This window comes from Coccinella septempunctata, chromosome 1 (genome assembly GCF_907165205.1).
Source record: "Coccinella septempunctata chromosome 1, icCocSept1.1, whole genome shotgun sequence".
NCBI lineage: Eukaryota > Metazoa > Arthropoda > Insecta > Coleoptera > Coccinellidae > Coccinella > Coccinella septempunctata.
Window position 1 is genome coordinate 64,017,984 of NC_058189.1, and position 22,336 is coordinate 64,040,319.

General features: G+C 37.6%; 1 protein-coding gene across 1 annotated transcript in view; it reads left to right on the forward strand.

Annotated features, from left to right (window-relative positions):
• Nucleotides 1-1,270: 1,270 nt before the first annotated feature.
• The window catches only part of LOC123316453, a 28,316-nt gene continuing 7,250 nt past the window's right edge, over nt 1,271-22,336 (forward strand). The window contains exons 1-3 of the mRNA XM_044902521.1: nt 1,271-1,461; nt 7,663-7,971; nt 19,758-19,856. Of these exons, the coding sequence (XP_044758456.1) occupies nt 1,444-1,461; nt 7,663-7,971; nt 19,758-19,856 (426 nt within the window). The 5' untranslated portion in view covers nt 1,271-1,443. The remainder of the gene's footprint in view (nt 1,462-7,662; nt 7,972-19,757; nt 19,857-22,336) is intronic.

The following is a 22,336-nucleotide window of genomic DNA, read 5'->3' on the forward strand; positions in this document are numbered from 1 at the left end:
AATTCCCACTCAAAAAAAATTATGAATTTGAGTTATAATACGCAAAAATCTACATGCATCCACAGCAACATAAGGTAAAACAGTACTCTCGTATCCAAAATGTTTTAGAATACAGGGTAGGTTTGGGGTGTTGGGGTGATGACAAATAATGTAGTGGTGAGCACTACATTATCAACCAAACTATACTCGTACCTATCAGATAAAACATAATTTCTTGATGAAAAGTTTCCGCTGCTACAATTCCTTGATCATGATGTCTCACAAATATTATTTTTATCTATTTTTGTCCCAGATTGATCATAGAAAATCGGAAATTAATGATATTCTAATTGAGAGAAGTAAAGTGAAAAGTCACATGAAAACTCAAAACCACTGCTCAGAAATAATAGTATGCTTTCGCATCAAAATAAACTTTCCAAATCAGATTGTAGGTATAGGACAAATTTGATAAAATGAAAAGTTGCAAAGTATACAGGGTAAGTCCCTGACTCGAACAAATATTTTAATAGCACCTAGATACTTGAGGTCGAAAGACTTTTTTCTTATACCATTTTTTCCGAGTCGGCCCTGATAAAAAGATAGCCATTTTGAGTTTCCATAATGAGCTGTGCCACCCATGGAAAAACAAAATTACCTTCAGAATAACTAGCTAAATCTATGACACTACACATCTGAGGATCTTTCAAACAGAATTGCATTCAGCCAAAGTAACCAGTTTCTCAAATTTCACAGGTACTTTTGAATTTTTGAACATCAAATTACTCTGAAACGGCTGATTATACGAGAAAATATAAGGAATACTTTTATTTTACAAAATTTTTATATTTTCATTAGATAACATCCAACTTAGTTTCAAGGGTTGGGTTCTTTGAATTTTTGGTATTTTTATGGTACGTAATGATCATAATGAGAAAACTGGAAGACGTAGGTGATATCTTGTATTCGAAAAAGATTCATCAAATAAATGAAAAACTTATTCCAAAATTCTTTTCATTCGATTAAACCCTTTGTGAGGTAGAACTAAAAATAACATTTTTTTAAGGTTGTTCCACAGCCATTAGATATCTTTTAAACCGAGCCGATTCGGAAAAAATGGTAAAATATCAAAGTGTTTCTTTTGACCTAAAGAGTCTACTATTAAATTATCTGTACGAGTCAAAGACTCACCCTGTATGGGTAAAATATGCTACCGATATAGGACAAGACGATATGGCTTAATTATTATCTGCTTCCAATTCATTTCAATCGTCAATGGATGTCGTATTCTCCACTTCTGTTGTGGTGGGAACCATATAAACCCATGGAACAACCTCCAAGATCATTTGTAAGTAGGGTGGTAGAAAAGAGACCCACTCCCATAGACGTGAAAATCCGATTTGAGTGAGAAACCTCGTGTAATTCACATTCAAAGTGAACGAGGAGTGGTGGTGTGTGCATTCTGAAATGGATAACGTGATGATGGTAATTTAGATTTTTTTATTGCCGCGGTTCAATTAAAAAGTGGACATAAAATAGTTTCGTGCGAAATAGATGATTGCCTCCTGATTTTTTCGACCTTTCCTTGTTGGAATAATTGCTAATTTCTGCTTTTATGTTCAATTTATTTAACGAGTTTGCTAGTTGGTAATTAATTGCAGAAAAAATCAGTTTATGTTTTACTGCAAGTGTTCGATGTTTCAAGATCAGAAAAATTAATTGATGGAGATTTTTAATGTTTTATGATTTCCAACAAACGCTTGATTGATAGTTCAGAACCCTTTTGAGTTCAATCTAGAAAATAACTGATGAAATCGGTCTTTTGTTCCAGACTATGAATTTTTCGAAGAAAATGTGGTTTGAATTGAATTTGTGTCGTTGATTGTTCGGATCAATGGCAAGAATCTATTCGAATAATCGAGAAATACAGGATGTCCCACCGAGAGTGCCCACTGAAAGTTTATGAAGAAATAATAATTCGATCTCTCCTAAATTTTGTATGAAGATAAGTCAGTTAGAACTTCATTCTCAATAACTTTCTGTTGTACCAGAAATGGCATCAAATTTCTTATTTCAAATGGAACACCTTATATATTATGACTTTTTCGGATGTATCTTTAAATTCCACGTTCATTTTATGTACATTTCTTTATGGCCATCTTGAGTCGTTTTCGAGTTATTAACTGTTTTCTGAAAAAATTAAAAAAGAAAGCTTGTAGAAGACTTGGAATTTCATAGAAGCGCAATGCACAACCCCAGATAGGTTTTTTTGAGCTTTTTTACCGGAAAGATATTCTACGTCGCTATGTAGAAAACTTTACTTTTTGATATACAGGGTGGGCAAAATTCGATGAGATTGAATGACAGCTCTGTAACCGTAAGAGCTAGGGAAGAATGGATGGCACGTTTCCAACCTCGATTTTCAAAAGATTGTTGATGGCCAAAACCGCATCCCCTATCTTCTTTTGTTTGCAAGTTATAAATGGAAACTCATTTTTCGGCCTTTACTTCGTAAAGTATGAGTGATATCGAAAAACAAATGTTACTCTATGTTATTTTTCCAAATTTCAGTCCCATACTTTTCCTGATTCAGAATATATAATAAACGTCGTATCTCCAATTGTTCTTCCAATAGAGAAACTCAAAAACTAGTTCGCTCAAGTTGGCAGATCATTTTCATTGATAATATGATAATGAACTTTATGCTCTTATGTTGTGTCAGGTTATGAGAGATTTTGGAAATCACTTTCATTCCGGATATTCGAGGAGATGCTCGGGAAATGAGGAAATTATGAGAATTTTCATGATCATTGCAAATTTACCAATTAACCTCTACTAGTAGTGATACAGCCTTATGTGTGAATGTGTTTGAGAGGGCTGTGGTACTGCCGGTACTGGTATTTAGATTATCTACTATTTGGAAAGGTTTCGGAACATATTCAGTTGAATCCAGTTTTATAAAATTTCCTGAAAGTGATTCATTCCATATTGGGAAATTTTTTCATCCTTTTAAATATCCAGAATGGAAGTGATCTTCAAAGTCTGTCATATTAGTAATAATAATGAGTTTTATTCTTTGGAATCTAGTAGGTTGACACAATTTTAATATCTGAATAATAAACCCAAAGAAATCCACTTGAGGCAAAGCCTGTGTCATTTAATAACCTGACACAACTTAGGGGCATGAAGTTCATCATCATATTATCAATAAAATGACCTGCCAGCAAGACCGAACTAGTTTTCGAGTTTTTTATTGGAAGAACAATCAGAGACACCATGTATGTTATCGAAGAGTTTGTCGGGAAGCACTAAACGTAAATAATCTGTTTATTCAATAAATAATAACATTTATGTATTTATGAAGCTTTATATGAGTAAATGACAAATAAAATTATACTGCTTTGGGCTCAAAACTGACATAAAATACATTAGTTAGAGTCATTCGGGGTAACTGAGCGCAGTGGGTAAGTGTGCGCAGTGGGTATATCTCGACTATGCAAGGCTCATTTGGGTGAAGCAAGGGCGCAGAATCGCCATATTAGTTTTCAATAGGAGTGCGCCGCGCCACGTTTCTTTAACTTTTTATTTGCAATCAATCAAATTCACTAGTTTTCTTGTTTATCATCTCTGCAAATTCTGCCAGGTCCAAGTTCCGAGTCCCTCAGTGTTAAACAATATTTTATTCGATCATGGGCATATTAATCTAAATATATAATAAAAAATTTTAGGTTCTCTTAGCTGCTCAACTCTATAAGAACGTCAATTCAAATTTTGGCTTACTGGGGAAAGTGTGCGCGGGTAAGTGTGCGCATAGTTTCATTATATGGGCATTAGTTCAGTGAGGAATAAATTATGACATTGTTGATTTTCTTGGTTAAGACTCGATCAGTATTGTCCTATTCGTTCAGAAAAATATGAAGAGCCACCAACAGGAAAATGTATCAAGTTAGTGTTGTGTTCACCAAGAATTGTGGCACGAACAATAATGCACTGCTTGTAAAAAGGCGCTTCTGTATTGACAATAAACAGCATTTCTCTAATATTGTAACATTTTGATGACATTATTTTGTAATTTGTTTTGATTGTGTGGTTCATAAAGCACTGCGTTCACTTACCCCCTGAGGGTGCGCACACTAACCCGCAATACGGGGCATGTGAACGCACTCCGACTTTCACCATTAAATTTCTTTTTGCAGAAAGAAAACGTTTTTGTTTGTTTGCTTTTTGATTTCTTATAGATTGGAAAATTCTCTATCTTACGAATATGTTTTAATTTTCCTAGCTTCAACATTTGAAACAGGGTATGGCTTGAAAGGCAAAAGTGCGCACAGTTGCCCCGAATGACTCTACATTTTATATAAATGTATCTTCACTAAACATAAGTTTTTCCATTCTAAAGATTCTTCGCGATGGAAAAATCGAATTACATATATGTTGATATTTCGAAACTCACTAGTTAATAAATGCTTCTTATTATTCCTCAATTCATAGGTATTATTTTATATATGTGAATTCTTTTAATAGATCCATAGTAATGAAGTTTCCCAACATTCCGTTCCCATCCAAACATAACAATTCTCACGTTATTGCCCCGAGTACATTATCGCATAAATCTGCTCCAATTGCTCATGGGGACCACTCTACTCGTGTGATTTGCATTCGGTAATTAAAAAGACCGATTAAAAACCGCAGTAACATCATTTACAAATCGATCGAACCTCCAGGAAAGGAAATATTGGGAAACACGTACGATAACTCAGCCCATTCGAACAAGAAAAATTATCCATGGTACAAGCGAAATAAGACATTCAAATTTGAATATAACGAGAGCGATAAACAATAATTCTGACAAACGAGATTGTTGAAACGTACAGTAGGAATGCGAATTTCGTCGCTTAGTCGCCCGTTAAAGTCACAGGTGAAATTGTTGTTAAATTGAGATATATCGACGTCCTGTGAAAATTGGCGGCGGAAGTTCTGAAATAATGATCAAGTTGGCGGGTTAATTGAAAAGGTTGATTGAATAATTCGGAGTAGGCAGCTGGGTGAAATTTTTTTCATGGATTCACAAACTTTTTTCCTTGGACGAGAGAAATTTATGCTGCAATGTGAAGATCAAATGATTTCGTTAACAGCAATTCCAGAATTTGTTGTTTTGCCGATCCCTTTCCTGAAATATGATATTAAGTCGATTCAATTCTGATGTCATATTCTATTGGGAATTCCAAACAAGCGATGCCCCCCTGGTGTCAATTTTTGTAAATAAAAAGCTTATACACTTTTGTGTGTTTACGAGTAAATATTGAAGAATTCTTAACCTACTATAGAACCGAACAAAATTTCAATGTCAAAATATTTCATTACTCAACATATTCTTCTTTTAATTTCATACATTTATTAAAGCGAACCTGCAACATCTTTAGACCTTTCAAAATCAATGTTTCTTCTTGCTCTGCAAACCAGACCACCACAGGTTTTATTACCTCCTCGTTGGAAGAAAATTTATGACCTTTTGAACATTTTTTCAGTTGAGTAAAAAGATGATAGTCGGATGGAGCCAGATCTAGTAATTCAAATCCTAAATCACGAATTTGTTGCATTGCAACATAAGATTTGTGTGTAGGGGCGTTGTCCTGCAAAAACAAATCACCCTTGGATAACTTTCCGCGTCTTTTCTCTTTAATTTTTTCCGTAAAGTGGTCAGTAATGTCAAATAGTAATCTCCAATTATTGTTCTATCCTTATACAAAAAATCAATCATGATTACTTCAGGGAAATCCCAAAAACTGACACAAGAACTTTTCCAGCAGATTTTGGGACACGAAACTTCTGAGATCTTGGAGAAACAGAGTGTCACCATTCCATCGATTGTTGCTTTGTTTCTGGATCGTAGAAATGTACCCAAGTCTCATCCATAGTAACAATTCGGTTTAAGAAGTCTACATCGTTTTCAAATCGAGCACAGATCGAACGCGATGCTTCTACCCTTGCACGATTTTGGTCAACATTCAAACATTTGGGGATCCATTTTGCAGCAATTTTTCCCCAAATTGACGTGAACTATATGATGAAAGCGTTCGTATGAAATATTTAGTGCTTCAGATATCCGTTTTAGCCCAATTCGACGGTCTGATAAAATCATGTCATGAACTGCATCGATATTTTCGGGGACTGACACAGAAACTGGCCTTCCCGATCGGTCATCATCTTCAATGGAAAATTTACCTCTTTTGAAGCTTGCAGTACAATTTTTCACGGTCACATACGAAGGACATTGATCACCAAGGGTATCTATTAAGTATATCTTCGAAAATCTGCCTACCCCTTTTAAATACAGGTACCTACTTGATGATGGCTCGATACTCCAATTTTTCGATTTCCACAATTTCGGTGGACATCTTCTTTCTTTTAATTTATTGCGTAACTCTGGTTTAATTTTTTGACCTCAAACTTCACACTGACACTTCTGATGAGTTATTGTTCGTTGCTATGGTAACGAAATATTTTTTTTTATGCATGGAACTGGTCTAGGCTAACTAGATATCAATACATCCTCGTACATCGACGAACGGAGAATATTTTGGTGTTCAAATTTTTAAAAATGTATCTTAATCTGTTGAGAATATCTTCATCTATCTCGTGACAATGGAGAAAGCTTAGTGAAGTTTTCATAATTTGTATCCTTTGTGCAAATCTTCGATAACGACTGTCTTGTAGAGATGTCAGTTTTTACTATTTTCCGAAATGAAATGGACTTTTAGTCAAAATGTCTAAGGACATATGTATTTCGTCCTTATAGTATGGAAAACTTTATGTATATTTCAAATTAGTTACGAGAAGTAGAAGCAGAATTTACTAACCTGGATATATAACTTCAAAATGAAAGGATTTACACAAAAAAGAAATCTATTTCCTCCAAAGAGGACTTTTTCTACCTAGTTAGTTGTTATACATATTAATTTCGATGACATTCACACAAAATAAGAAAATCATTTCTGATTTCCAGTTCAACTTGGACAAGTTTTGTTAGCATCAATGTTGCAATTTCAGCTAATTCAAAACGCAACAATCTAGGTTTCAGATAGTGGGAATAGAAATTCTTATTTTTTCCTGATATACCGATCATGAGCGTTTAATGGCTCCTCTCTGGGTTACCCTGCATATAAATAACTTCATTGTTGTCTCCTGCATTATGAATTACTTACTTAAAAATAATGGTTTCTCACATCAAGACAGATGAATATGGAGACATTCAGAATTCATCCAGATCAGAATTTGAATCAACCTACTTGATATTGTTCGGTGTGAAGCTATCTCATATTCAGATCTCTTTCAATATTTCCTCAATTACATAAGAACCTTTTGACAGAATTTCCTGGAACGAACTGAATATAATGCTTAGAAAATTATTCGAAGAAAGTGAATATAAAATGAATAGTTTCAGTTACAGATATATATCCACTGAATTGACTGAATAGTGAAAGGACCCAAACAATTTGGATCCAAATCTTTGTCCGAAAACGTTTCTTGTTCTTGGAATGATTACAATCATGAACACTGAATGTGCTTTTATGTTGATATCGAAATTTCGAACTTGTTTCCGATGTTTGAGTTAAACACCCAAAAAAAGGAGCTCTTTATTGCAAATAATTCGTTGAATTATCATCCAAACGTCGATTTTTTCAGATTTTTTGTTCGAGTTTGTGGATTCTCCTCTGGAGCAGCTGTAAAGTGCTGTCACTCGAAGAACCGCAACAAGAGATCTATTTGCATCCGAGAAATTTCAATCCCCATCCATACGAAGTGGACAATTCGAGATCACATTCTGCCAGAGGTCCAATTTTGTTTCCACCATCCCCGGCGCCTGAAACAGAAGGAAGCAATTTTATAAAAATCGACAATACCAGGAAAAATCAGCATCCTGTTGATAGTCATCCTTATCCTAAGTTGGTCAGGAAGCATAAGTATAGGAATCCTGGTAGACATCAAGAATTTGTGAGTATGCATTTTGATTTTTGGAAATACACAGATATTCATCTACATTATGTTCTGGTTTGGGAGGAATTTTTAAATTTTTTTTTGTTAATTGAACAATCAATAATATCACCTTTTAAGGTGGCCAGTATAAGAGGCTCTGAAAGTTTCAAAGGAATCTAGGAGAAATTTTAAACAGAGATACAACAAGAAATAGAGGTAATAGAAATCTAGACTTGTAATTAGGGCACTAATCATGAATTCCCTCGAAGAGGGTTCATTTTCTAATTTATATGAAAAGGTACTTACTTTTAAGTCCCTCTGCATATCATCTGATTCCTTGGAAAAGACATCTTTGTTAGTTATCTTCATGCAATGCGATAATGTCAAGAAAATCAGGCTGGAATCTGCGTCAACCAACAGCTAGTTCGAAGTATCATGATGTAGATGGCGCGAAGAGTATCTACAAGAGAGTTTCATGGGACCTCCTGAAATTTTCATTTAATGAAAATGTGGAAAATCACTCAGGAACAACTGTTCCTTCTGTTTTTCCAACTGTTTTATCTCCGTAAATTCAACCTCTTAACAGGGGTGGGCAAAACCTTGATTTAGAACAGTGGTGAGGAGTGCTGCGATACCTCTTGTTGAGAATCTTATAGAGTACTATCTGTATCGCTTCAAAATATCCATCGATAATGAAATAACGAAACGAAATAGCGAAAAACGTTACAAATGTGTTAAAGCAATTTTTAATTTGTAGTATAATTAAAATGGTGCATACGGTAGAAGAAAAGATGGAAATGATAAAATTATTTTTTAGAAATAACTCTGTTCGAACAACAGTGGCATCATTTAACGAACGACATCCTGGAACAAATGTATCCGCTTCAGTCGGAAACAAAAAGAAGACGCATGAAGAGACGAAGCAAGGGACGTGGCTGTCTTGAATCATGTAGTAATGGATTCGAACTTCAGTACTGGGAAATTGTTCGATTTATCTGATGTTTCACGCACAACAGTAATGAAAATCCTTAACAACATAAATTCCATCCTTATATGATGAGATTGGTTCAGGAATTGAATCAGGAAGATCCTGATCGCTGACTCCAGTTCTGCGAAGTGGTCAGTGATATGATTAACTAAAATCAAAAATACATGTTCGATATCTGTTTCTCGGGCGGGTGTTTTTACCTTAACTTCATTGTAAACCGGTATAACTCTCGGTATTGGTCAGATGAAAATCCAAGATCCTTGAGGTGCATACTCAGCTTCCCTAAAATTTAAATGTTTGTGAGGGCATTTATGGAAATCACATAATCGACCATTTTTTATGCCAGGTTATCTCACTGGCCCAATTTATTCAGATCTATTGGAGCACGATATTTATCTAGCCCTCGTGCAAGTATTGGGGAATGCAGAAGACCATCAGTTCGTAGATGAAAATTTTCCTCATGCCTAGATTATAAGAAGGAGCATATGAGTGGCCACTCAGATCAGCTGATCTGGCTCCACTGAACTTTTTTCTACGGGGTCACCTGAAATCCAAGATTTACGCTACCCAGCCTGAGTAACTGGATGATTTACTACCCGGATTATTAATGAATGCCGCCGATTTTCACCAGAATTCTTGAATAATGTATGAGAACGTTTTCAGCAAAACTTATATTACTGCATGGAAGTGATCGGTGCCCATTTCCAGCATTTTATAAAATAATCACAAAAGTATACACCCTTCCACTATTTTACCTGTCATTTCGTAATCGATGGAAATTTTGAAGCGAAATTTCAGGATAAGATAGTACTCGATAAGATCTACAACATGGGGTATTATAACACCCCTCATCCCTATTCGAAATAAAGAGGTTCTGCGCACCCCTGTTCGGCAGTTGCAGTCCAAGCAATTTTCCACATTTTCATTCTAAAGCCGGAAAATCGAGGTGTTAAGTTTTCGTTGGACCAAACTGTATAAGTCACTTAATTTAGATTCATCTCTCACAAGCTGCACTATAGAAAAGAAAAAGAGTTCCATCTCTTGGGATAGGGATATTTCAACTGATGTTCACCACAATCTTTTATAATATCATGCAGACAAAATTATCGAAATAGAAAATACTTCAGCATCAGGTATATTTGACATACTAGCTACTACATCTTCAAGAATTATATAATTCAAATACGAATACTTAATACGTGTACAGGGTGGGCAAATTTCGATGTTTTAGCACTACAGCTTTTGAACCAGAGGAGATAGACAAAATCTGATACCCCATTCTCGTTCTCTTTTTCTGAGAAACTAACAAGAGTAGTAGTCATTTTTCGCCATCTTCTTTTGTTTTCGAGTTATAAGAGAAAATTGGAAAAATGGCGATTTCGAAATAAATTTATATCTCCGCTAATACTGATGATGGAACTCTGAAATTAAAACATTATACAGGCACTTTTTTGAGTAGAATCCAGTGGCGTGCTTGCCTTTTTAGCAGGAATTTTAATTACGAAGCTATGACCCAAAGTTATGTTTTTTTAAATGGAAACACTAGATTTCTGTGCAATTTTTTTAAAGCTTAATTTCTACTGATTTCAAAAATATATAACATCATATGGTTTGCATCAATATAAATAATGAAAAATGGTCAAAAACCTTTTTTCTCAATATTTCTATGGTTTCAACTTCCGTTGAGAATAGAAAAATGTAGCATCTTATTATTACCACAGTCTCCTTCTATCAGTCCTTTTATTTCTATGCTTCTTACTCAATTTCTCCAAGATTCAAATTTTATGAAAATTGGTAAAAAGCATAGAAAGAACGACATTGCCGGAAGGAGACTGCTCTTATTATAGGAAGCTCTATTTTTCTGTGCTCGTCAAAAGTTGAAACCATAGAAATATTGAGAAAAAAGGTTTTTGACCATTTTTTATTATTTATATTGATGCAAACCATATGATGTTATATATTTTTGAAATCAGTAAAAATAAAGCTTTTAAAAAATTGCACAGAAATCTAGTGTTCCCATTTAAAAAAACATAACTTTGGGTCATAGCTTCGTAATTAAAAATCCTACTGAAAAGGCAAGCACGCCACTGGATTCTACTCAAAAAAATGCCTGTATAATGTTTTAATTTCAGAGCTCTATCATCAGTATTAGCGGAGATATAAATTCATTTCGAAATCGCCATTTTTCCAATTTTCGCTTATAACTCGAAAACAAAAGAAGGTGGCGAAAAATGACTACTACTCTTGTTAGTTTTTCAGAAAAAGAGAACGAGAATGGGGTATCAGATTTTGTCTATCTCCTCTGGTTCAAAAACTGTAGTGCTAAAACATCGAAATTTGCCCACCCTGTACAAGTAACAACTGACTAAATAGAAGGTTTCTGAGAGTGAAACGTATAATGATTGGAACAACCATAATATTCGCCTTATGGTTGAAATCTGCAACGTAGAGCTTCCGAACTGCTACCCTCCATCTAGTTATATTTAACGATTGAGATTAACCACCTCTCATCTCGTTCTCCAAAATCACCCCTATTGGAAGGATTCATTTTATGCGGAATTCATTCCAATGATGCCCGCGCACGCTGGGGGTCTTGACGATCGGGGCAGATAATAAAACCAGGACGGATTCATCTCTAAATGCTGCGATAAATCCGCCAACATTCTCGAATTCAAATCGGCCCTAAACTCCTACAGACGCGAGATAAGAAAGCGCAATATGATATTTTGTCTCGTTCGTCGGCATCGACCTCCTACGTCTGGATCTTTAGCGACAACAATATTCCAGTCTGGATGGGGCTTATTCGAAAATTCCAAATTTTTTGCTTCGCAGAGATTGGATGCGAGACCAATCGAACGGATATAATGTCTTCTGATAGATGACGAGGGGGAATATTTGTTTATTTGTTGAAGGTGCAGCGATAACAGCAAGACATGTTTTGGTCTATTATTTTCTTCTTCTTCTTCTTCTTATGTTAAGCCTGAGGCTTGTAAATTCCACTCTAATCCTCTATGGATGTAGACACCCAGGAGTCTTTCCAGCGTTTGGGAGGTCTGCCTATGGGTCTTCTGGTATTTGGGATTCCGTCTCGGGCGATCTTAGCTATTCTCTCCGCGTTCATTCTGCTGACATGGTTGTTCCAGTAACGTCGTCGCGCTCTTCCCCATTTGACAATGTCTTGGACTTGGCATTCTTCCAAAATGGCTGTGTTCCTCTTCCTGTCCCTCAGTGTATATCCAGATATGGTTCTTAGTATCTTCATTTCAGTTGTTCTGAGGATGGACTTAGTCCTTTATTTGTCTGCTCTGGTTTCTATGGCGTATGTCATGATAGGTCGGACACAAGTTTTGTAGATCCTGGTTTTTGACTGTTTACTCATATATTTGTTGTTGAATATGACGTCGCGGAGTGCACCTGCCATTCTACATGCTTCACTTGCCTGCTCACGAACTTCGTATGTTCTATCTTGGTTCGAAGATATCTGTACGCCGAGATAGCTAAATGTCATCACCTGTTCTATTGGTTGGTCTGCGACGACAAGTTTGCATCTTTTGGGTTCTTTGCTTATGACTAATGACTTTGTTTTTGTTGTTGATATTTGCATGTTGTATTTGCATGCTTCTAAAAAGAATGAATATAGCAGTCTCTGCAGGTCATCTTCGTCTTCAGCCACAATCGCTGCGTCATCGGCGTAGCAGATAATTTTTATAGTTCCTGTGCTGAGTCTGTATCCCACTCCAGAATTCTTGACGCGGTGTATTATTTGGTCCATAATTATGTTGAAGAGTAGGGGACTTAATGAATCTCCTTGTCGTATACCCGTTGGGGTTGGAATTTCTTCGGTGAGCTGTTGGTTTACAGATATATGTGTTGAGGTGTCGGTATTCAGTTGTCTCACAATTTCTATTATAGGTGTAGGTAGATCTTTATTTTTAAGTACTTTGATAACATCTTTAAGTCTCAGTTTATCGAATGCCTTGGTGAGATCTATGAAGCAGAGGAAGGCTGGTTTTCCGTATTCTATCGATTTTTCGGTGATCTGCCTCAATATGAAAATGGGATCTAAGGTTGACCTGTTCCTCCTGAAACCCTGCTGTTCCTCTGAGATGTTTATATATTTGTAGATTATGGATTCCAAAATTTTTGTGAAGAGTTTCATGACAGAACTGAGCAATGTTATTCCTCTATAATTTTCTGGAGCTCTTTTGTCACCCTTTTTGAAAACTGGGACGGTAATACTTTTCTTCCAGCTCCTTGGTATCTTTCCAGTTGTTAGGATTTTATCAAACAGTTTTGTGAGTTCTTCCATCAGGGAGGCTCCGCCATATTTTATGAGTTCATTCGGAATACCATCGAATCTAGGAGCTTTTCTGTTTTTTAGATTCTTCGCTGTTTCGGCAGTCATTTCAGTAGTTATTTCCACTCTCTCATGGTTTCCATCGTCGTCCGTAGAGGGGATGTCTTCATCAGAGCTGTACAGGTATCTTCGTCGATTTTTTGTGTTTGCGAGCATTCGTTCACATCCAACTTTCTCCTTCTTAGCATTCCCCAAACTTTCCTCTGCGCCCCGTATAGGTCGTGTTCCATTTCCGCAGAGAATCTCTCCCAGTATTCTCGTTTGATGTTTCGAATTTCTAGGTTCACTCTGTTTCTTAGTTGTGTATATTGTAGTCGTTCTTCCGATTATTTTCGATATAAGTTATTAACCCTCAAGCTTTCACGTGTGCGGTTTTGTTACCAGAAAATTGTAAAAACTTCGAATTTTTCGAACAAAAATTGTCAAAGTGTTACACTCCCTGAAACACCCTCTATACAAATTTGATTGGGTCAAATGGAGAGGGGCAGAAGTAACCCTCATATCAAAAGCAGGGGAAGAAAATGAGTTTGACCATTTTTGTTCGAAACGTTGGATAATTTGGTGAAAAACTATATGAGGATGTATAATCTGGAGAAAACGCCACTTCGTAAATGGTAGTAATTGGTCGACCAATTTCAGATGATTATAATGGCCGATATTGAGCAACTGAACAGGTGAAAATGCAATTACTTACCCCAACGGGCTTAAGAAGAAACCTAATCGAGTCCCCACTGGTCTGGCAGTAGAAAGGGGGTTCCAAAGGGAAGAGAAACAGGAAACTAACCTTCCGTACCGGCTTCGTGGTTATCACCTCGCTGATAAAAAAGACACAAGGATTTCGATGATTTCAACAGAGATGACTTATGATGCGATAAATGGGGCGATATTACAGAGGATTGCTTTGGGTTTCAGAGAAAAACGGCGCAAGTAACGATGATATTATCGTTGTGCTGATTGGCAGACGAAGAGTTTCTTTCCTGTCCGCAAAGTGTCGCTAACAACTGGGACCAAAACCGCCTGATAAACCCGGGTCCGGCAACCCTGACATTCATGATCGGACAGTCAGGACATTGTCGTCTCAGAGTACCTATGATGAGAATATACTGACCAGTATATAGATTCTGTGGGGAAAAAGAGGAAACTCTTGTTCACCTGTTTACAACTTGCCTTGTCGACGAGAAAATATTGGGAGGAACGATAACTTGGCCTCCTTGTAGCCCTCTCAGACTTCATTGGAGCTCTGGAGCTGTAAGACGATCTACAGATGGCGCAGTGTTGACAACACATCGATAGACCTAAACGTCGCTGTGAACTTCATTTTAAACTATGAATTATTGTCATGGGATGTGAAAAGGATAGAAATTGTAGGTTGAAGTTGTTTTGAACTTTCTCAGAAAACGAACAAAACTAAAATCAATTATAAATAATCTTCAACGATAAGAATACGTCACGTATTTGCTTGTGCAGAAACTAATTAAATTGTCGAATTAACTGAAAGGTGCAAGTGCAACTGCATCCGGAAGGGACATTGCAATGAAATTGACTTCTTCCAATAAAACGAGTAGGATTTTCTTCGACACCTTTCCTTCGTATTATCAGGAGACTAATGAGAAGAGAAGATAATAGTTACAATTCATAAAACTGAAATATTGAAAATTCAACAAATTCCAGCCACTTTGACGATCGACTGGGCGATTATGCTGTTCCGTGATAGTCCTTAAAAGGAAAAAATGTACTGGCACGAGAAAATTCAGGAACACAGATTGCCGAAATGTAATTCGCTGGAAACGCCATTAAATTTAATGAGTTTTCACACGAGAGGAGATGCAGTGAATACTGTTTTTGGCGATGATTCGCGAGGAACGATGAAAATGTTTTCTCGAACCTAGACGGTTGAAAATGCGAACTGCCTTAACATAGAGGTTCATTTCTTTGATGAAGCATCGATATTTGATTGTCACTCGAGATCCAAACCAATTTCATCATGATTTCTGATACGTTCAGAGTCTTCTGTTTCTAAACCGAAAAATAAGATTAATAATGAACGTTACGAACGAGAATTCTTCTCCGCCACACCCTAACATTCAAAAACGTCTCGTTGCTGATGCACGTCAACTACGATTTTTCAGCCCTCCTAAAATCGTACCAGAATGCGAGATTCGTGTACAAATAAAATATACATAACTCCGTGTTACTTCGCGACAGTTATAATGAAAATTTAATGCGCAAGAGAAAGAACGAACGCGCCAAATGGGAATATATTATCTGAAAAGGGATGTTTCGCGAGTGAATTATTGCACAAGATCTCTGATTCAGAGTGATGTGTTAAGTGAATGCGTATATTGCCTTTTGTGGAACGGGGATGTACCTGAAAGTAGGTGGAAGAAAATTCAACAGAAGAATCCTCGAGTATGCTGAATAGGGAAGATGAGTGCGAATTTGAATATCTTCAATCCGATGTCAGATTCTAGGACAGAGGAAGAAATCATTACTTATAAGAATAAAGAATTATGAATTCAGATATAGAGAATATAGCTGTAAAAATTTGAGAAATAAGATTTGTTCTTCCTTTCCGCTAGAGCTAGAGCATTAGTATAAGATTCAGATTCAGATTTGATGGAGGCCTATTTAACCTGAAGCACCTCAGAGCAAAAACCAGTTCAAAGTTTATCGCGGAACTTCAATATGACTGCGCACTTATCGCTAGCAGCCCAGAGGATCTACAGATAACGCTGGACACCTATCCTGGTAAGTCCACCAGAAAGCCCTCAAACACATATCAGCCTGAAGAATGAAACTCTAGAACAGGTCGAGCAGTTCAAATATTTGGGAAACTTCATAAATACTAGAGCTAACCTGGACACGGAAATACACAATTCGGCATCACAGGCATTCTGGAAGCTCAGAGTGTTTCAAAATCACGACCTCAATCTGAAGACCAAGACAGCTGTTTGCAAAGCAGTCGTCCTCCCAACGCTTCTTTACGGAAACGAAAGCTGGACGCCCTACAGGCGACATATAAAACAGCTTGAACAAACGCAACAACGTCATCTAAGACGAATAATGCACATCAGATGGTTCCACAAAGTTTCAAATGCAGAAGTCTTGCAGCGCGCGAGTTGTATAACAATTGAGACTCAAGTAACGAGGGCCCGACTCAGATGGAGCGGCCACATTCTGAGGATGCAACACATAAGACTCCCCAAAATAGCTCTCTATGGCGAATTGACAGAGGGAGCCCGGAAACTAGGAGGCCAGTATAAGCGGTTTAAGGATACATCAATCTCTAAAATCAGTTAATGCCAATCATAACGGGGAATAACTAGCGTTAGATAGGTCACAGTGGAGGTCTATGGTGCACAGTTATAATGGAGACTCGAGAAGAATACAGCGGCGGCCAGATCTGGTTGGTTGGTGACTGTCCATGCCCGGAGTGTGGAAGGATCTGTAGGTCACGATTGGGTCTCTTCAGTCACAGAAGAGCTCACAGTCGCAATTAGCCCTAAGAAATTATAAGTCCTTTTTTTTATAGATTTATTCCTGGTAACGGGATACAGCAATGAATGAATTCTCATAAGGTGCTTCCTGAGGTGACAATGCTCTGTAAGAAATCCAGTGAATAGATGTTGCATATTCTTGCTGAGATCTAGATATTTCTTTCTCAATCCCAGTGCCCTCCCTGAATATAGTCTTACAATTGCTCCATGGACTAATCTATCACAAAATGAAGAGTGGTGAGATCTGTATTGATGGCATTGGACGATCTCATTCTCATACCTCCAGTGATACAATAAACACAGGCTAATTTTTATATCAAGGGCGCTTTGCCTACGTTCTTATTTGCCTTGGCATATCAGGGGTATACCTGATTTGACTTCAGACTCCCACTCTATGATCTATGATGTCTCCATTAAGAGAGAAGGACCTCAAAGCTGGATGTGAATGGGATTAATGTGGTCGTGGTTGGGTTTATGTTCAACTCCCCTGACCAGCATTCTTGCTTGATAATTTTGACACCCTGTCGCATGAAAGAGCAAATTTTCCTCTAACTATGCTGTTAGCATAGCCTTCACATTCGAAGTCAAACTGGGTAAGCCTGTAAAGTAAGCCATCCACTACAAGGTTCCATAAAAAAGAGGTATTACTCCTCTTTGAGGTGTTCCGCGAGTGGCTTCAACAGAGGTGGTTTGATTGCCCAACTATGTCTCGGCTATTCTTGTCTTCAACATCTTATATATCCATTTGATAATGGTTCTGTTCATCCCTGGCCTTTTGAGTGACTTTTTGATTGATACATGTGTTGTCAAGGGCCCTAGATATGTGTAGGAAGTCTCACCTTGCGATTTCTTCATCCTCTGGAAGTCTTTATATGCTCTCCTGATGTCCTTATCAAACTGCGTGAGCTTTTCTGTGTTCCCCTGCCAATTATAATAATATAAGGATATATTTGTTTCTCTCACGAAAAAAATGTTTCATTAAAGAAGAATAAGGATGAATTCACAAGTGATTGACTCGCACTTCCTAAAGGGCATCACGATAACAAGCTTAGAACTTGCTGTTATACAGCACATGCCTATTTCCCTTTGTGGCACCTCCGATTCGGATCAGACCCAATTCTAACTTGCACAACGCTGAGATGCGACCTAGAAGCCACCGGAGGAGAAGATTTGATGCGACACATTTCACATATTCGGATGACCGTTTCATGAATAGTTTATGACCCCCAAGCAACGTGGTGCTCGCCTTTTCCCCTATCACAATGCCTGCAAAGTTAACCGAGTTTGTTCGGAGGACGCTGTTGCGGTCGATCTTCTATATGCAGCTTTATCTGGAAGGTCACTCAGTCGGATACGAAACTGTGATGTGAATTATGGGTATTTCCATAAATTTGAAAGATATTATACTGGATCATTTCGAAGGGATGCATATTTGGCAACAAAAGTCCAACGTATGTGACGATTACTCACATGTGGAAAATATGTCTGGAAAAATGCTTTCTTGGGCAACCCGGAGATGTAGTATTCGGATTACATATCATCTTAACTTCCACCTCAGTTTTCTGCACACAGATTGAGTGCAGCTTATGAACGAACCTCTACTCAGAACTAGTATAAATGTTGAAATACGAGGATGTGTTGATATCTAGTTAGCCTAGACCAGTTCCATGTATAAAAATAATATTGCATTACCATAGCAACGAACAATAACTTAGTAGAAGTGTCAGTGTAAAGTTTTAGGTCAAAAAAGTAAACCAGAGTTACGCAATAAATTAAAAGAAAGAAGATGTCCACCGAAATTGTGAAAATCGAGAAATTGGAGTATCGAGCCATCATCAAGTAACCTGTATTTAAAAGGTTTAAGAAGTAAGCAGATTTACGAGGATATGCTTAATACACTTGGTGATCAATATCCTTCGTATGCGACCGTAAAAAATTGGACTACAAGCTTCAAAAGAGGTAAATTTTCCATTGAAGATGATGACCGATCGGGAAGGCCAGTTTCTGTGCCAGTCCATGAAAATATCGATGCAGTTCATGACATGATTTAATCAGATCGTCGAATTGGGCTTAAACGGATATCTGGAGCATTGAATATTTCATACGAACGCGTTCATCATATAGTTCACGTCAATTTGGACATGAGAAAAATTGCTGCAAAATGGATCCCCAAATGTTTGAATGTTGACCAAAAGCGTGCAGGGGTAGAAGCATCGCGTTCGATATGCGCTCGATTGGAAAACGATATAGACTTCTTGAACCGAATTGTTACTATGGATGAGACTTTGGTACATTTCTACGATCTAGAAACAAAGCAACAATCGATGGAATGGCGACACTCTGGTTCTCCACGACCTAAGAAGTTTTGTGTTCTAAAATCTGCTGGAAAAGTTCTTGCTTCCGTTTTTTGGGATTGCCATGGAGTAATCATGATTGATTTTTTGGATAAGGGTTGAATAATAACTGGAGATTACTATTCGACATTACTGACCACTCTACGGGAAGAAATTTAAGATGAGAAAAGACGCGGAAAGCTATCCAAAGGTGTTTTGTTTTTGCAGGACAACGCCCCTGCACATAAATCTCATGTTGCCATGCAAAAAATTCGTGATTTAGGGTTTGAATTACTGGAACCCCCCTTCACCAGATTTGGCTCCATCCGATTAACATCTCTTTCCTCAACTGAAAAAACCATCAAAGGTCGTAAATATTCTTCCAACGAGGAGGATATAAAAGCTGTAGAGGTCTGATTTGCAGACAAGAAGAAACATTTTTTTTTGAAAGGTCTAGAGACGTTGCAGGTTCGCTGTAATAAATGTATCCAGTTAAGAGGAGGATATGTTGAGTAATAATATTTTTTTACATTGAAATTTTGTTTGGTTCTATTGTAGACTAAAAATTTTTCGAAATATCCTCGTACAACACCTTGAAGTGAATGTTGAAGTCAATTTTCTTTTTTCAGGAAAACCAGATCAATCCACAAGTTGCGAAAGCTTTGGAAGGTACTGCAAAAAAAGTTCTAGGGCGTTCGAGGTTGGGCCATGATGACAGCTCTTCTACGGTGAGTAGATGACATGTTTCAAAGCGAATATGAATTATTTCCATGCTGAGAATTTTAGTTAGTGAAATACTGAAAATACTATCAATTTTGATAGCTTTGTATGGTCCTTTTTCTGTGTTACTGGTCACTTCGAAATCAAAGTAAAGGGTCAACACACTCGCCAGAAAGGGAGCACAAACGCCACTTACGCTGGCCCAGAACTGGTATAGGGACATGCACCTATAAAGAAAGAGTTTCTGGAAGGAAGGAACCAAAGGAGATAGACTCTGGAGGAATCTTTTAGGAATGAGACATTCTTTAAAGTTTTTAAGTACACTGCGCAAAAAAATTAACGCACATTCTGAAAATCTCAATTTTGATGAAAGTTAACTCTACATTGACTTTATAACTTATTTCTTATTTTCTCTGTGGAAGGTTTTGGACGAAACAAGACACATTAAATGGAAGAAAAATTCAGGATTTCACCGAATCTTATGCGAAAGAAGAGAAATGAACAATTTTCAAAATACTGAAATGCTGATAAGTGATTTAATACTTGGTATTTCCACCCCTTGCGTTAATTACAGCTCGGCAACGACGGTTCATACTCAAAATGAGTGATCTTAAAATGTTCTGATCTAATCCTTCCCAGATTTCTCCGAGTTGGATTCCTAAGTCATTAAGAGTAGCTGGATGATTTTCTGAACTTCTCAGCCTTCTATTGAGGTTGTCCCAAACCTGCTCAATGAATTAAGATCTGGACTTCTTGCTGGCCATTCCATTCGAGAGACTTCAACCTCTTCAAGGTACTCCTGAACGATGCGCGCACGATTGGGTCCATAAGATTGAAATTTTCACCAATGTATGGGGCAAATGGCACTACATGCTCTTCAAGAATGTCCTTATATACTTATCAGCATTCATAGCTCCATTATCAACGACCACTAGGTCTGTGCGAGCAGTCAAAGATATTCCACCCCATACCATAATCGATCCTCCCCCGAAACCAGTAGTATTCAGGAAATTGCACTGAGCATATCTTTCATGTGGGCGTCTGTATACAAGGGAACGTCGATCACAATGGTAGAGGCAGAATCTAGACTCATCTGTGAAGAGAACTCTTTCCCAATCGGCCTCTTCCCAATGGATATGCTCTCTCGTAAAATCCAAACGCGCCCTTCGATGGACTGGGGTAAGAGCTGGGCCTCTTGCCGCGACACGAGGCCTTAAATCATATTCTCTGAGGCGATGTCTTATTGTCTGAGTGCTAATTTGCATCTCATGAGTTTGCTCAAGCTGAATTTGAAGGAGGCGAGCGGTTGCAAACCTTTGTCTCAACGAAGAAACTCTCAAGTAACGTTCTTGAATGGCAGTTGTTACCCGTGGTCTACCCTGTCCTGGTCTTCGGACATTCATACCTGTCTCTCTGAATAGCTGCAACATTCTGGACACACTTGTATGGGAAACTCCAAACCTTTCTGCAATTCTTGTGTATGTCCACCCTTCTTCTCGCAAAACTACCGCTTGGGCACATTCCTCTTGGGTCAAATTGCTTGTTTCGCGTTGCATAGCGATCGAGTGTAGAAAATCAAACGAAAGAAAAACTACTGATCACTAGAATTGATCGAGAACAACTGATTTTAGAATGGAGCCAATACATTCAAAATCTGATAATATCATCTTTTTTTATTCCTGCTGGGAAAAAACATCTGTATTGAAGAAAACCGTTGAAAGTAGATAACATGTGCATGCATAATTCTGATAAAAATAATTATCATTGAGAACACCTTCAGTTGTAGAATAAATTTCGCATAATGTGCGTTAATTTTTTTGCGCATTGTATTTGGATTGTCGCCTTAGGAAGCATATGATGAAAATGGGCTTATCAGAAACTGACAACTGTAGATTCTGATCTAGAAGACTAGGAAACTCCTACTTACTGGGCTACAGAATTCCTCACCATTCCAAGCCTGCGCCAAGAATGTTTCGGCGAGAAAATTATCCTCGGACTGAGGACCTAGCCTCCTGGATACTGGAGTTCACTGGACCACCATGTCCAGACCTCATCTGCTAGTCCTGTCTCTATTCTGTATGACATGCGTGTTCCAATTTCCCCTAAATGGCGGTAGCAGCCCAACAAATTCAACAACAATGAGAACTCGGTCGATTTTTGCAGCCAACGTATTGACGCAAACGTCATTTCGCGTGTGCTGTTTTTGTTCTCTCAATTTTCCGGCGTTCAAAACAAGCTGACCGAAATTCTGTTCATTATAACTTGTCGGCCGGATTTTCGGATTCACTTGAATATTCATAACAATTATTTTCATCTGATACGAATGTGGAAACGGGGCATATTCGTCGGACTATTCCGAAAAATACCGGCAGAGATGGACGCTTCAACAATGTTTTTAATTGTGATTACGGCCGAGAATTTGAATATTTTTCGTTATTCCGCTCTTGTAGATTCGTTTTTATGTTATTCAATTCGTTTTTCGCGTTCT